This window comes from Brassica napus, chromosome A3, assembly GCF_020379485.1.
Source record: "Brassica napus cultivar Da-Ae chromosome A3, Da-Ae, whole genome shotgun sequence".
Lineage (NCBI taxonomy): Eukaryota > Viridiplantae > Streptophyta > Magnoliopsida > Brassicales > Brassicaceae > Brassica > Brassica napus.
Genome location: NC_063436.1, coordinates 9,733,584 through 9,751,718, shown reverse-complemented (window position 1 = coordinate 9,751,718; position 18,135 = coordinate 9,733,584). Strand labels below are relative to the sequence as shown.

Genomic DNA, 18,135 nt, shown 5'->3' with positions numbered 1-18,135 from the left:
AGTTGATTTATTTTTCAAAAAAAAAAAAACTAGAGTTGATTTCTTTCTTTTTTTAGATTTGACTTTTTCTAATAGTAGGCCAAAGAGAGAGATCAAATGGAGACTCTCTAGCTCTTAAAATTGTACAATAATACCTAAATCAAGAACTGATGTGACTCAGTTACCTAAAACAAGCTGTGAATAAATTTATAGAAACAAATCATGATTCAATATAAATTTATAGAAACAAATATTTATTATTAAGGTTTTCTACCCATATGATTTTATTAACATTTTTATATTTTCTGTTACAAAAAAAATTAAACCATTAATCACAAAATTTCAATGTGAGATTTTTTCAATGCAAATTTTGAAAATTAAGATATTAAGGCCTCAATATTTTTTCAAAGCAAATTTTTAAATTAATATAAAAAACATTTCAGTGTGATATTTATATATTTTTATATGGTATATAGTTTAATTTAAACGATGTTAAAATAGATATTTAATATGAATACCTATCAAATGACACTTCATATTCATATTATAATCATTTGTATCTTGTTATAAGAAAAGCATATTAAACCACTGATCACAAAAATTTTAATGTGGGACTTTAGACATTTTTAGTAATTTATGGTCGTTTTAAAAATTTAAAATATAATATACGAGAAAAATTCGATTATTTATTATATAGTTAGTGTGATTATTTAATTTCTTTAAAAGATAAAATTAAAAAAAAGGAGAGAAGATACAAATACCGTCCTTTGAAGACACGAAAAAAATAATGAATTAGGTTTTTCAATCAAGCGCCATAATTGTTTTCTTAACAGAGCCGTATTGAAATCCGAAAAATATTTAAACCCAAATCTTCTTCATCTTTGTCAATGCAAAATTTGTCCCAAAATTTTCAATGCATGCCTCTTACATTTCCATTGATTTGGTGTTATTCGACAAAAAAGCTCTAAGAGATATCAGTTTAGATTTTCATGCTAGACTCCAATGATTATTGGATTAATCTATCATATTTTAACTGAGCTTTGCCAACACTTACGGCTGCTCCAAGCGATAAGTTTTTTAAATTATGACCATACATCTAAAATAAAATAAAAAGTTATTATAGTTAAGTGTGAGAGAATCACATAACAAATATATTTTTCTCATCTAAAATGTGTAGGGAAAATCTTTTTATTTATCCAAATTTTTTAGCAACTAACAATTGTTTCCATGTTTCGTAATTGATTTCTTATAGAAAACCATGTTTTCATTTTTTATCTTATTTTATTTTCTTACCTGTAAAATCTAAGTTTATATTAATTTTCTATATGCTTATAATGTTTTGTAAAAAAAGCTGCCCAAAGCCGGGTTTTTTTTTCTCAAGTGGGCCAACTCTGAATAAGTAGACTAAATAACAAAAATATGGAAAGTGTAAAGTAAAATAATTGATTATGGGTTTTAGAGTTTGTAGAAATTTTTAAAGAAAATAAGATGAAGGCGTTTTCTTAATTAATATTCCCTTTACTGATGAGAAAATTTTAAAAATACCTTTTTGAAAATTGATAGCATCAAACTCATGACAAGTCTCTTGCAAAGACTATATTGCAAATTTTGAAAATTGATAGCATAGATCTCAATTTTTATGCTATTCATTAAATTTAGGTTGACCGTCAGATTTAAACCTTAAATAATAAAAGTATTATTTGCGTACGAAAAAGATTGACTAAAATTTTGAATAGGATATAGCTAAATAACAAAAGATATACACATAGGCGTGCAGACCGCACCTCGATTTGTTATTCGATATTTTATTTTTAGCTGTAATTAATTCACTTTATTTAACAATAAACTGCCTATGGTCCAAATTTGTAAAAAATATATTATGGATTATACTAACTACCGTAGTTACTCTACAATTTTCGAGGTGCCGCCATCAGTTCTTTTCTTTTGTTTTTGTTTTTGTTTTTAAAGTAAATTATTTTTTATTTGTAAAAGTATGCAAACTCAAATTTATATTCTAATTAATATCTTTTATTTTTATTTCTGTAATTTATTTGAAACGAGCCGACCAAAATTTCTAGTTTTAAATTTTTAATTTAAATTTAATTATGAATTAGTTTAATTTGACGTGGTTTATCAACCCATTTCTTTTTGTATTTTGAATATCTTAAAGTATATTTGGATTTGTTTTTAGTTTGTAACATAATTTAAATAGCGTGTGAACTGAATCATACATGCAAAAAAATCTGAACCGAACCAAAACTAAAATTTATAAATACTTAAATGAAATTTAAATCTATAAATCTGAATATCCAAAACTAAAATAGACCCATATACAAAATCTGAATGCCTACCTCTTATCATATTGACTATATACATTTTATTATTTGACGTCATATTATAACATCGTATTAGTATGGCATGTCATCGAGATTAGAAGTAAGAAAAATATATTTTAATCACTATAATGTTTACTTTAAATACCGTTAGAGCATCTCCAATGTAACTCTATTTTTTCCTCTATAATTTACACAAAAATAGAGTAACTCTATTATAGTGTAACTTTTGCTCCAATGGTGTTACTCTATAATAGAGTTACTCTATTATAGAGTGAAATATAGAGGAATGTCATATTTTACTCTATATTTGGAGTGAAAAAGTGACATTCCTCTATATTTCACTCTATAATAGAGTAACTCTATTATAGAGTAACACCATTGGAGTAAAAGTTACACTATAATAGAGTTACTCTATTTTTGTGTAAATTATAGAGGAAAAAATAGAGTGCCCTTGGAGATGGTCTTACTGAGTGCCTTCTCGTTATTTAGTTACGTTTGTATAAAATCCTTGCACAACGAATTGATCATTTTATGTAATTAATCAAGAAAGGCAGACCCTTTTGCTTTAGTCAAACGAAAGTACTTGAAGTTTCAGTTTCGTTTAAGTTTAACAATTCACGATTTAAAGACCTTTCTCAAAAAAAAAACAATTCAAGTACTTCCAGTTATAGTTTTGACTAAGGGTCTGACTGGTTCAAACGCAGCGGTTGCGGTTGCGGCTGCGGGCGTTTGCGGATGTGGGTGGTTACGATTTCTAGCGGTCTTAAGAGATTTGTACGACTGGTTCTGCGGTTAGAAATTGGTGCGTTTGCGGGATACTTATGACTGGTTAACTACCAAATACTACAGCGGTTAAATAATAAATTAACAATATTTATATTTTATATAATTATAAAAATATCAAAAATCATAATATTATAATAAATATGTAAATTATATTTTCAAAGTTATAGTTTTAAATTTTTTAAATTATAGAAAATATTTTTATTTTAAAATTTTATAATATTAATTAAAATATAACAGATATATTTTAGTATTTTTATAATTCCATTTTAAAAATTTTATTTTTATTTTTATTTTTGTATTTATATGGTTTTTTAAAAAAAAAGAAAAAAAAATTATCCTCCCGCAACCGCCCGCAACCGCAAACGCTAGCTGGAACCAGCTTTTGATTTTAAGAGGTTCGGAGCGGTTTGAAGCGATTTGTAGCGGTTTGTATGATTGTTTCAAAACGCTGTCAACCGCTACCAATCGCAAAAGCTGCGTTTGCGGGTGGTAGCGGGAAAACCAATCAAGCTCTAAATATTTAACCTCAAGAAATAATTATCGAGGGAGAAAATATAAAACAATTTCACATATTGGGTATTAATCATCCAAAATAGTATTAAAGGTTTAGTGAGTAATTAATTATAATGGCCAAGTTGGGTTATATAAACAAATTCATTTGGGAAGTTGCCTCTTGATCAAATGAAGATCTACTGTTTTAAAACATCATCATATGTACGAAAGCATTTTTTAGAAAAAAATATTACTTATATTCCCCTTCTGAACATCATGTACAGAACTGTTTACCTTCTTAGAGCAACATTATTGTTATCTCAAAACAAGTATTTCAGCAAAATAGTATATAATAAAAATTTAAATTTCTGAAAGAATTTAAACCATCAATAAATAGATAATAAATGGACATGTGGTTTTAGTACTTCTAGCTGGTTTCTCATGAGTTCTCATATGAAAACCTCATGACTACTCTCTTTCCGATTTTTTTTTTAATTTTTGTATTTATTTTAAATGTGAGATACAATAGCCTTCTACATACTCTCATAAGATATACTCTTACGAACGAAGTTCTACCGTCTGCAACTTTATCCATGTGAACAGTATAATCTACATAAGACATGAACACAGTCAAAGTTAAACATCGCTTATGGCCCTTTAAATTTTACAAATAATTTACATAACCCCCAAAATTTGTTTTAAGAAAACTATCAAAACATTTTTAAAATTATCTATTGCTTTAAAATTTTTAGAGCCGGCCATACACATATGTCATGAGCTTTGGCTTAGAACCGACCTTTAGAATTATCAGAAGTTTTAAATAAGCATGCCAAAAGGGTACTTCCGAGGTTTGAATCCTTGGCATGGCACCCTTGAAACATTAATCATCTAAATCTCAAACAAAAATATTTTTCACGTTAAGTAACTCATTTTTCTTTTGAAAACGTAACTCATTTTGTCAATAACACTATTTGGGTAAGCCGTTATAAATATCACGTAATTATCTTACGGTAAACAAGAATTAAGCAATTTACTGGCTTTTATAAAGCATATTTAAGTAGAAGGGATAATTAACTCATGACCACTTCAAATTTTACTCCCGTTAATGGTTGGCCACTTTTTCTTATTGACAAACGAGATGTCTCTCGTAGGTGGTACGATTTTGTTTCCTAGCTTTGATTTACAGGATGACGAGTTATCTACCAATCGAACAGTATCATTGGACTACACCACCTTGATTTATTTCTCTTTTGAAATATCTTTTTTTTTCCTTTTTTCCTTGCTAAAACTGAAAAGATTCTGAAAGATTTTTTTTGTTGGTTATATAAACATTGTTTTTTGTTAAAGGGTTTTTATATAACATTGTCATTCTTAATAACTGCCAAATTTCTTTGTAAAATTCATATATATAATCATGATGAATGCATTCGCTCCTTGTCATTAACCTTTAGATCTGATCGAGATCTGTTCTTTCGTTAAGCTTCAAGTTGGCGTTCCCTGTCGTCTTCTCTACGACTTCGCCGTCTCCGGTTTGTAGACAAGAAAATAAATTGTTCCTTTGATCTCCCGGATCTTGCTGCTTTGGTTTATAAATTGTTTGGGCCATTCACTATAGGAGGTTTCTAGACTCGATGGTTTGATTAAGTTTGTCTCCATCGTTCTGTCTCTCCAAGGTTCTCAAGTCTACATGCAATCGGTTCTATCTGCCTTCTGGATCTGTTTTTTATTGTTTTTGATGTTTCTAGATGTTAGCTTGTGCTGTAGTTATCTCTCGGTCTGGTTTGATGTTTAATATTGTGTCCCTCATGTGGGTTTCTGTTTCCGGGGATGTAAGTCTAATCCGCCGGACTTGTATACCGGGATTGCATGTAATCGCCGGTCTGTAACTTGGTGTTGATGTTAATATAATCATCTTTAGTGTTAAAAAAAAAAAAAAATCATGATGAATGTAGTCTCACAACAAACTTTCTGTCTCTTTCACAACGACTGCACATTTTATTTGATTTTTATAATTGAAAGTCGTGTTAATGTATGAGTTTAGAAGTGGTCGTTCACACGGCGATACCAGTCTCCTAAATAGTGCTGAAAATTTTAATCAAAATTCTCAGGCTCGGCCGCTGACTGATGCAGGTCAAAAAGTAATAAATTTCTTTTACGAGACAGATGCATATTTTTGAAACGTGCCACATACCAATTAATATATTTTATAAGATATATATATAATTATCAATTAATCCAAAATCTTTATAAAAATGAAAATATTTTTATTATTTATCAATTTTTATATAAATACTATATTATATATAGATAGATATATTATCTAAAATTTTATATATTTTTAAATAGGTATTTCCCCTTATTTTATAGTATTTAAAATATTTTAATAAAAATATTTTTGTTAAAATATTTTTTTAAATAATTATGATATGCAGATCTCGCGGATTATTTACAAATTCAACAAACGGATGTAAGTGTACTAATTTTTTTACAAATTATACATTTTTTTTTTTGATAAAAACTACTAATGCACAGTAGGATAGAACAAGTGAGCGGATTTACTCCGCTTCCCAGCACTACTTGTAAAACATCTTCATCTCAAGTCCTCTTTGAATAAGTCAAAAGTCTTCGTTTCCTTAGTTTTTAATAATTAAAAATAATATATAATTGCGGCATTCACGTGCTTGTCTTTCTTATATTCTTTTTATAAAGAAATAGCATCGAATGTATGTATATATGTATTTTGTTTTAGTTTAACATGTGTCCATATATATATATGGACATAACAGGAACAAAAGCCATATAACTTTTTTTCTCATTTTCTCCTTATAGATAAAACTTGTGAAGCTTCAAAAGCTGATCTACATATCGGAAGTTAAAAGTTTTGAGTTGTGAAAGTAATGGCAATAAAAGAGAGATCATTAGAGGAGACACCAACATGGGCTGTTGCTGTTGTTTGCTTCGTTCTTCTTTTCATCTCTATCATGATCGAATATTTCTTGCACTTTATTGGTCACGTACGTATATATATTTTCCTATATGTTTCCATCTTTATATTATCCAAAGTATTCATTTATCTCCTTTTTTTTTTGCTCTTCTCCAAGTGATAGTTTCATTATATATAGCCTTCAAAACTTATTACATCATCTGTCTTTTTTATTTACTTGAAAATCCAAATATGGACGTTTCTTTTTTTTAAAAAAAAAATCTTAATATGTGTAGTGGTTTAAAAAGAAGCACAAAAAGGCTTTATATGAAGCTCTTGAAAAGGTTAAAGCAGGCAAGTTTACTATTCTATAAAGATTTTATCATAAATTTGGATGTCATTTTGTATCACAATCTGATCAAGTTTCTATTTGAGTTTACAAACTAACTTTTGTTTTTTCTTCTTGGTTTCTGGTGAAAATAGAATTGATGCTACTGGGATTCATATCGCTTCTACTTGTTGTATTGCAAACACCAGTCTCCCAAATTTGCATCCCAGAAAAAATTGCTGCGACTTGGCATCCTTGTAGTAGCCACCAAGAGAGCACTAAGTATGGTAAAGATTATATCGATGATGGTCGCAAAATTCTTGAAGACTATGACTCCAACGACTTTTATAGTCCTCGTCGAAGTTTAGCCACCAAGGGTTATGACAAATGCGCAGAAAAGGCATGTTTTATATTTTAATTATTACTTTGATCTTTTTCTTTCTTTATGCTTGAAAATACTGTTAGTGTTTTTATTTATTTTAGTTGTGAATTACTATTTGCAGGGGAAAGTAGCATTAGTATCTGCATATGGTATCCACCAATTGCATATATTCATCTTCGTGCTCGCTGTTTTTCATATTCTCTACTGCATTATAACCTATGCTTTGGGAAAAACCAAGGTACATGATATTTTTCGTACCTTTTTCACACGTGCATGTACATATGTAATTATGTATGTCTTTAATCTTGTGATGTAAATATGCAGATGAAGAAATGGAAATCATGGGAGAGAGAGACCAAAACAATTGAGTACCAATATGCCAATGGTATGCACAAACATATTAATTAGCTATTTTCTCACCGCCATAAACTTCTTTTGGCAGTAATCAAAGAAAGCAAAAACAAAAACGAGTATTTTTCGGATTAAATATTTTCGTCGGTGTTTAACTTTGGCAAAACGTTAAAACATCGTGATCACTTATCACTCTGATTTGTTTATTCATCCATATCTCTCACGTTCGTATTTTTTTTTATTGAATTATATAATCAGACTTATGAGTAGAATATTCAATGACAACAGGCTTTTTGTTTGACATATAAATGAACAATTTAACACAGGAAAGTACCATCACTTTTCAAGTAATTATATTTATATGTGTTCTGTCCTCTTATTTAATTCATTTAAATTCAATGATTGTTTTAAATATTGTAGATCCAGAGAGGTTCAGATTTGCAAGAGATACATCATTTGGACGTAGACATTTGAATGTATGGAGCAAGTCTTCCTCTACCCTCTGGATTGTAAGTTTTCATTTATATATTCTCCTTAAATTTTCCTTCATGTATTCCTGTAATTTGGTTTTAATTACAAAAAAGTAATGGATAAATTGTGGGCATGCAGACATGTTTCTTTAGACAGTTCTTTGGATCAGTGACTAAAGTGGATTATCTTACTCTAAGACATGGCTTCATAATGGTAAGTTACTTTTACTATATATTTATTTATCTATGGAATCGAATTTTTAATTTTGAAACTTGTTGAATGGGTGCAGGCGCATTTGCCAGCAGGAAGTGGAGCTCGTTTTGATTTTCAAAAATACATTCAAAGATCTTTGGAAGAAGATTTCAAAGTTGTTGTCGGTATAAGGTTGGCCCCTTCTTTATGTCAATCAAACTCATTGATATTTTCTTTCAATTATCTAATTTTCCATGATATATTATAAATTTCTTATTAAATAAGTTATTATGTGTGAATGGAACTGCAGCCCAGTGATATGGTGCATTGCTGTCTTGTTCATATTGACTAATACACATGGTTGGTCCTAATTCTTTATAATTTCATTTAAGTAGTTAAGCAAATGTCATTTAAGTAATGACATAAACTTCTGTTTGCTTTTCAAATTATAATAGGATGGGGTTCCTATTTTTGGCTACCTTTCCTCCCTTTGGTTGTAAGTAATTACAGACACAATACTTCAAACTTTCAATTGGTCTTGTTATGAAGTTGTGATGGAAACATATATGATTAATGATATTAACTATATGGTTGGTTTGTTTAATGAATTTAAGGTGATATTAATAGTAGGAGCAAAACTTCAAGTGATAATATCGAAATTAGGATTGAGGATTCAAGATAAAGGAGATGTGGTTAAAGGAGCTCCTGTGGTTGAACCGGGTGATGATCTCTTTTGGTTTGGTCGTCCTCGTTTCATTCTCTTCCTCATTCACTTGGTTCTTTTCACGGTATAACTAATTTAATTAATCATATATATGTTTTTGTGTATTTTTGAATTATGGTTTTCTAAAAAGTATATTTTTATGTATTTTTCTTACAGAATGCATTTCAACTGGCTTTCTTCGTTTGGAGCACTGTGAGGAACAACCCATCTCTTCTGAAAACAAAAAAAAAATCATTTAAAATGGTGTTTTCAATAATTTAACTGGTTATGGTTTTGGTATTGATTTTGCAGTACGAGTTCACACTCAAGAACTGCTTCCACCACAAAACAGAAGATATAGCAATCAGGATCACCATGGGGTTTGTTAACTCCTCAAGAAGTTTTTTTTTTGTCATCCTCAAGAAGTTATATATTAAGTATGTGTCGTATCTCTTTACTCAAAACTTGTTCTTGTTGTATATGACAGGGTATTGATACAAGTTCTATGCAGCTACATCACTCTACCTCTGTATGCTCTTGTGACTCAGGTATATAATCTAAAATTGCTAAATTTGTATGTTTGATACAATCATGTACAATATAAATATCATATGATTAATTTTCATTTTAGTAGTGAGTCGATAAAACTCTAGCCTCGAAAATATACATAATTTGGATTTGTTTTGGTATCATGTCAACAATGTTTAGACATTTTTCAAGCTTAAAAACCAACTGTAATGCACTAGATTGATACATATATAGTTCATTCTTATGTCTCAAGTAGTCTATGTAGGATGATTCTCTAACAGTAAACCGTAACTGCAGATGGGAACTTCAATGAGGCCGACCATATTTAACGACAAGGTAGCCAATGCATTGAAAAAATGGCACCACACGGCCAAGAAACAGACCAAACATGGACACTCAGGGTCAAACACACCTCACTCAAGTCGCCCCACCACACCAACACATGGCATGTCACCGGTGCATCTCCTCCACAACTATCGTAACCGCAGCCTTGACCAACAAACCAGCTTCACAGCCTCTCCTTCTCCTCCTAGATACTCTGATTTTGGCGGAAACTATCAAAACCACGGCCTTGATCAAACAAGCTCTACTGCCTCTCCTTCTCCTCCTAGATTCTCTGATTTTGGCGGCCACGGCCATGGACATCAGCAATTCTTTGATCCTGAATCTCAGAATATCTCTAGTCACCGTGGGATCACAGATTCTGATAACAGCAATAGTCATCATCCCCATGCTGACGTAGCTAGTCCTATTATAGAAGAGAGAGAGATTACTGAGCATGTCAAGGTTGATTTTTCGGAGTTTACTTTCAAGAAGTGATATGAGTTCTATACTTTACCTGTTTGTTCATTCTTTGTAAAAGATATAAACATTGAAATGAACACTTTCTTGTTTTATATTTAGCTGTCAGCACACAAATCAAAAATTTCTATAACATCAAATCATTTTGAAAGACATTTTGAACCCTACAAGTTTAGTCTTTGCTTTTGTTATGTTCTTAGCCTTCAAACCTGTACGTTTTGGGTTCTGGGCTCAGTCAATTCTTCTTCTAAGGTAAATTGATCTCGATGGATCTTCTATTACATTTTAGACTGGGGCACAGCACCAAATTGTGGACAAGTGCTCTTGAAGTGGACCAAAAGGATTGATGTCTCGAAAATGATGCTTTGTAAGTTAAACACTATCAAAGTCCCTTACACTGACTGGGACAAGCTTGAGCAGTCCTATACAACTAAGCCTTGACTGGCCTCTCTTCCTTTCCCTACCTAATCAAATTTTTTAAAAGTTTATGTTTTCTTTTAACATTAAAATATTGCCGTATCCGGTTATTAAATCGGATTTATATAATATGTTTGTTTGTCCATTTTTTAGAAAAAAAAATTGTTTCAAAAAAATACATTTTTTATATTTTCAATACATTAATTAATGAAAAATTGTATTTTTTAAAAAATACAATTGTGTTTAATAAAATCTTATTAATTAAAAGTTATTGGAAATAGTTAATTAAGAACAATAATGTATTGGAAAATGTTTTTTTAATCAGTGTAAAAAAACTATAATATGGATCTATATGCGGATTGCTAAGTTTTTCAAAGTTTGATAAAGGCAAATGTTAAACTTTGTCAAACTTCGATAAAAATTTACTCCACATCTTTTGTCACATTAACAGCTCGTAAGATGACGCTAGACTGCCATATCCGGTTATTAAATTGGATATATATAATATGTTTATTTGCGGCTATTATTTGATCCTATTATTTATTCTTATAATGTGATTTGCTAAGTTTTTCAAAGTTTGACAAACGCAAATGTTAAAATTTGTCAAACTGCAGAAAAGTTTTAATCCACAACTTTTGTCACATTGACAACTCGTAAGATGACGCTGGATAAGAAACAGAGAGGGCTCGTCCCAGAGACAGTGTCACCTCATTGAAGATAATTAAGTTCCTTTGCTTTTATTTTTCTATACATTTGTCATTCTTTAGCAAAGTTTTAATCCACAGCCTTTGTCACATATCTAGGTCATTAACAACTCGTAGGATGATGCTGGATACGAAGCATGGAAAAGCCATTCTTTGTGAAAATGAGTTCTCATTAGATGAATTGTGAAATTTCGCCTGATGGTGATGAAGCTGAGTTCCCTTGCACTAAATTTTACTAAGTTATACAGTTTTCTTTTTCTTCTCGTATAAAGTTGCATAAGTCTCTTGTTTGTTTGGTTGTTTGTTTTTGTTTAAACAATGATCAAGCACCGGTTGTTATACCGATTTTAACTCTTTTGATTGCTTATATTAAGGAACTACAAATTTTCAAAGTTTTACTTAACCAATCACAAAATTTAAAGAGGTAAATAGATATTTATACTCTTAAGGTTAACTAATATAGACTTAAGATTTAGATTTGTGCGGTGATGTTTTGGAGGTTCGGGTTTAGATTTTAAAAAATAAGTACTTAAAATTTAAAAAAATAATTCAAATTATATAAAAATTTGAATTTAAAAACGTAAAATTCGAAACTATAAAAAATTACTATTATTCTTTTAAAGAATTATTTATATTTATAAATCTATAAAGTGAGGGTACAAGAGTCTTTTGCCTCGTTAATGAAAATTTCATACTTTAGAAATTTGTAAAAACGTCCATCTATTGAAGGTAAACATGAAAAATAGTTCAAAAATGAGATAAAAGCAGAACTCACCCCATTATACTTTCATTTATAAATTTAATTAATTATTTATTAATATATAAATAAATAAAATTAAAAATGAAATAATAAACTCAAAATATTTAAAATATTTCAAAAAAAACAAAATTATTTTTTGGAAGCATTTTAAAAAAAAAATCTAAGTATACATTCATAAATATGTAGGATATCTTCCTCAATTTGTAAAAACAATTCATGAATTCATTTATAAACGTGTGATTAGAATTTTTGAATGTAACTTGTATGTATATTTAATATTTTTTTCATAAATATATATGACATCCTCCTGAATTTTATTTATATACATAAAATATGTAGAATATATTTATATAATTAAGATATCAAATTCCAAAAAGTTTTCATATAACTTTATGAAGATATTATGCATATTTGAGAATATCTTACTTTATATATATAATTTAAATTCATTAAGGTATTCGTAAATAGATTATAAAATCAGTTTGGCATGAATATTGGCTATCCATTTAGATTCGAGTTGTTCTTTTCAGGTATAATTTTTTTTTGAAAGTAGGCATGCTTGAATAATATAAGTTTATGTGTGGGTTTTAAGTTGGATCCTTCTGGATCTGAATGAGTTCGGTTCTGATGTATAGAAACCTATAAATATCTAAATAATAAATGTATCTGAAACATGTTCAGATATTTGTACAAAAAATAATTATATTACTTGATTCGGTCCATGTCTTTTGAATAAAATTAGTTTTATCACGATCCATCTAGAATATATAACATTAATTATGAAAAAAAAAATATCAATATATAAAAATGTAAGAACCAATATCCACACGGATGCGCGGATCAATCTCTAGTATAATTTAAATTCATTAAGGTATTCATAAATATATATTCATCAATATCTTTCAAAACATATATTTAGAAATGCATTCCTAAAATTTATGAAGATATTATACATATTTATCAATAGTCTCTTACATTTTAAAATATATTATACTTAGAAATATGTTAGGATAAAAAAAAAATATTTTATCACATATACAAAGCATAAGAGTCGCAAAATATTTATTAAAGAGGTAAAAAAATAAATACATAACTTTAGATTTAGATTTGAAGAGTGGAGTTTGTGTGTGGGGTTTAAGATTTAAAAATAATAATTTATATTTAAAATTTATATTTAAATTTAAAATAATTTTAAAAATAGTTTCAAAAAGAAACTTTGGATTTCAAAACATAAAATAAAAAGAGAATTAAAAATAATGAAAAACAAAGTTTTCAATTGAAAAGGTATTTTTGAAAAAAAAAAGAAAACAGAGTATTTTTATTATTTATTTATTTATATTTATACATCCATAGAGTAATGGTACAAGAGTATTTTACCATTTTAATGAAACTTCTTTTAGTCATTTTCATTCTTGTGTGCCCCTTTGGTTAAAAAAACACAAAAAGTGATATTGATGAGAATTGCCTTTATACTTAATGTGTTTCTAAATTTGCATATAACTCAAATTCATGAAGATATCATATACATTCAAAAAATTTATTCCTAAATCACCGAAAGAAAAATTGCTTCCTAAATTTTTTTTGAAATTTTTTTTGAAAAAATGAATTTTTTTATTATTTAAAAATTTATTTATTTTATACACCATCTGTTCTACTAGATAGATGTTTTAAAAAAAATTGTTTCACAAATATTGATGTTTTATATTTCCTATGCAGAAATTGTGATATTCAAAAAAAAAATTTTGAGTTTATTGAATTACTATTCGTTAAAAGTTATTGGAAAGTGAAAATTGCAAAAACAATGATGCATCTTTTTCTTAATACCCATTTTTAAAGATCAAGTGATTTAATGTATTTTCTTAATATGTTTAAAAAAAAGTAGAAAAACTATTTTTAAGGAACAAAGATAGTATATATCTAGGAAAATGTATAACTGTCATTTATCCTTTAATAAACATAATTTGGTCATTTTTATTTTTATGAAAATTTGTTTATGGAAATGATTATCTTTTAAAAATTATCTTGAAAAGGGATATCAAATTTGTGGTAAACTTAAAATTATCCCGGCTATTTAAGGCAATTAAATTATTAATACATATTTATTATAATTATATTATATATATATATATATAATTTAAAAATAAAAAAAATCATATATGTACTACTTTGATATAAATCATTTACTATTAAATATTCGAGCATATTGCTTTTATACAATGGTGCACTCAGGATTTTATTTAAATTGGGTCATAAACCAAATTATAAACTTTAATGTATAAGAGTAAACTAAAAGTTGGCTGTTTATGGCTTGGACTTTAAAAAGGACAAAATAGAATGGGTCCAAAGTCCATATATAATGGATAAAAACAAAACAAAAAAGGTGCACAAGAGGGGTCGAACTCATGTTTATGAGATGTCAGTTCATACAATTAAAAACATGTATGCTGTCTACACTTTCTAATTACCACATGGGTCCGTCTCTGCTTCTACATCATATTGCTACTAAACAAGGTCTTAAGATGCACATTGATAGAAATGCAAATCCCACTTTCAATATAAAAAAAACTGTTGAAAATTTATGCTATTAAACTAGCTCGTGACAAGTCTCATGCAATAAACTAACATGTATCACTAAACTTAGGAATCAAAATGTCCGTAAATTTTGATCGATTTCTTATATGTTTTAAGTCGAAGCGAAAAATTTGAATATCCGTAACTTTTCAAAAAAAGCAAATAATAATATACAATATCTATAAAAAACAAAGCAAATAACAAATACTAATAGAACGAATATCTGATCCACTCCATTATTTGCATATACATATATTTAAATAAGGGCAATTGTCAATAATAGCACCTTTTGAAGTTTATGTCTCAAAAATAGCACTAGAAAGAGAAAGTCACAAAAATGACATTCATTAAAAGGTAAAATATCTCTAATACCCTTGGTTTAAAATTAAATAAACAAACAAAAATAAATAAAAATGAAAAAAATGAAAAAAAGAATTTTTTTTATAGTTTCAGATTATATGTTTTCAGATTCGAAATTTTTATAATTTTTTTTTTGATTTTTTTTTCAAAATTTTTTTTTACTTTTTTTCAAATTTTTCTTTTATAATTTAAAAACACTTTTTAAAACTGTTTTTAAAATTTTATTTTTTATTTTAGTATTTATTTTTTATAAAATTTTAAACCCTAATTCCAAAACTCCACCCCTTAACTCTAAACCCTAATGTTTGGATTATTTAACCCAAGGGGTATAAATGTATATTTATCTCTTTAATGAAACCTATTTTTGTGACTTTGAGCCTTGAGTGCTACTTTGAGAACAAAAACTTAGTTTGGTGTTATCCTAGTCTTTTTCTCTTTAAATAACTATCTATATAAATTATATAATTATTATATTTTATGAAAGTTTTACAATATTTATATTTATTAAATTGATTATTTTAGTTACTATAATTGAAAAATTAAATAAGTTTTTATTTTTTAATAAATATTGTTATATATTATTTTATTTTTTTTATTTGTAACAAATTAAATCAGATACCTTGCTAAAATATAAATTCCAGATATACATATACATGTAGCTACAAATCAGATTTGTAATTGATTATTTAGACAAAATGGATTGAATTATCTCCAAAATTTCGGACTTGTATCCATATCTACATAGACTAAGTGCAGCCTTGGTGGTAAGTTCTTAAAAAAAATAGTTTTTAAATGCTAAATGACTTTTCATTTTTATTTTAAAATTTAAACCAACAATGTGGTGACAGTTGTTACAATGCATATCTGAGAGGTTTGCTAATGAAAACTTTTCTTAACATCTTACATTTTTGCTCACATCTTTATTGTTATTTTAATTTTTTTTAATAGCAGATACTCCCTCTAGATCTCCCAGATAAACATGCTGTAAGTTACGATTTTTATATTTTCCTACAATAAATATTCATTAAAATTACAATAAATTAATCTAGATTTTTTGTGTTATTCACTAGGTTTAAGTTGACCACCCAATTCACGCCTCCAAGACAGAAGAGTATTATCTGCTTACGAAATTTTTTGGGGGGATAAAATAGAAATGAAGTACCTACCGAATAATTGAATCAATCACGTACTCCCTACGTTACGTACTAATATGTTCACGGTTCCATCGAGATTGGAAGTAAGAAAATAAATTTTAGTCATGAGTCATGACAATGGTTGAAATATCTTTATCGAGAGCAACCTCGAAAATTAATAATATCTAAAGCATAAAATACTGTTAATTTAATATTGTTCATTAAATCATTTTAATTTTTTTGTTTCTAGAAAAAAAAAAAAAAACTATTTACAAATTAACAAATGGCTAGTAAGAGCACCTCGATTAGTTACATACCCTATATAGTATCTAAATAAATATTATACTCTTATATGTATAATAATTTAATTATTCAATTAAATTTGTAAAAATATAAGAAAACTACTAATTATCATGTGACATATGTCAAAGGGGTCTAAAAACTTTTTTTTAGAAATCTGAAAAGAGAACTTTCTCTGCACAAATTATATCTCTTTCTTCATTTCTTAATAAATTTTATTTTTAAATTGTTAGATATCCCTTTTAAATACTATCAATAAGCTTGCCCTAGATCCTAAAGAATATCTCAGAGGTTATATAGTAAAAAAAAAAAAAAAATCAACTTTCCTCTTTTTTTCTTTTTATTAATAAAATTTAAAAGTATTCTATTTCGAATCTACGAGAGGGAGATGATCTGTATCAAATCCTTTGTTGTTTTTATTTGAGAAATTTCCTCTTTATCAAATGAAAATCTACAATTTAATTACATCATCATATGTACGAATTTTTTACCTTCTTATAAATGAAGTTCTGCAGTCTACAACTATATCCTGGTGAACAATATAACATGTTAGAGTTATCAAAAAGCTATAAAACTTGCTAAAAAAAGTGTATTTCCGAGGGTAAAATCCATGATATGGCATAGAAACATTGATCATTTACCTAGCCAACCCCCAAACGAAAAAATTCTTCACGTTAAATAATTCATTGTGTCAAAAGAATATTTTGTAAGCTGTATAAGGATTGCGTAATTGTCTTATGGTGAACAAAAATTAAGTAACTTATTTGCTTATATATATTCAATTACAAGGGATATTCCCGTTAATGCTACCCCACTGTTTATTATTGCCACGTTAATATGCATCGTTTAGTTGCATAAGAAATTGTTTAGACGAATAATGTCTATGATATACTTTAAATCAAATTCTGATGAGTGTCGGAAATGAATTCTAAAACAAATCCATGTGGATTTTGCAATATTTTTTAAAAATAAATATTATCATACTAATCAGTAAAGATAGAGTTAAAAATAAACTTGAAAAACCCAAACAATTGATATTAAAATTGAAATGACAAAAATCTACAAAAAGTTAAATACTCTTCATGTTCGAGGAGCTTTACATGGATGGAAAGAGAAACTATATGGCAGAAACCAATCAAAAGATCTTTGATGTTCGGTTGTAGGAGTAGCATCCTCGAGATGATCTCGCAACTAAGAGTACCGACGAGTTATATCGACAGCTTCTTACTAATGGTGATACAAAGATTAGATGATAATTCGTAATGATCTTGTAAAAAATTAGGTGGAGAATTCTTAATGGTGTTGCAAAGATTAAGTGGATAATTCTGTTGGTGTGTATTGATATAATATGTGTGCCATGTTCTGTTGAAGGTTGAAGACCAAGAGTTTGTATGGTATTTGGTTTGAGATAATGATTGTTAAAATTTCTATCAAGGTTCACAATCAAAAGTTTAATTAGACAAAAAAAATTAGAATGTACGTAATTTAATAATTTTAGTATCTTGCTCTGGGAGGTTCGGCTTGGCTAATTAGTACGAAATTGTAATTCTTATCTGCAGTAATCTCATTCAATCATATTTGATTTGTTGAAAGATAAATATTTGAAAAAAAAAAAAAA

General features: G+C 27.9%; 1 protein-coding gene across 1 annotated transcript; it reads left to right on the top strand.

Moving 5' to 3' along the window:
• The first annotated feature begins 6,257 nt into the window (after positions 1-6,257).
• LOC106438100 (MLO-like protein 12) lies at positions 6,258-10,369 on the top strand. The gene is made up of 15 exons (XM_013879157.3): positions 6,258-6,607; positions 6,813-6,870; positions 7,000-7,244; positions 7,348-7,464; positions 7,551-7,611; positions 7,998-8,086; positions 8,187-8,261; positions 8,338-8,432; positions 8,551-8,600; positions 8,696-8,736; positions 8,855-9,028; positions 9,121-9,156; positions 9,256-9,323; positions 9,431-9,491; positions 9,769-10,369. Exons 1-15 carry the CDS (start codon positions 6,491-6,493, stop codon positions 10,288-10,290), a joined length of 1,809 nt encoding a protein of 602 aa, XP_013734611.2. The 5' UTR covers positions 6,258-6,490; the 3' UTR covers positions 10,291-10,369.
• The last annotated feature ends 7,766 nt before the right edge of the window (positions 10,370-18,135 follow it).

Coding starts and splice junctions, on each gene's coding strand:
- LOC106438100 (XM_013879157.3), top strand. CDS start 6,491: ATGGCAATAAAAGAGAGATCATTAGAGGAGACACCAACATGGGCTGTT. Junction 7,612..7,997: donor TGAGTACCAATATGCCAATG/GTATGCACAAAC, acceptor TAAATATTGTAG/ATCCAGAGAGGTTCAGATTT. Junction 9,324..9,430: donor GCAATCAGGATCACCATGGG/GTTTGTTAACTC, acceptor TGTATATGACAG/GGTATTGATACAAGTTCTAT.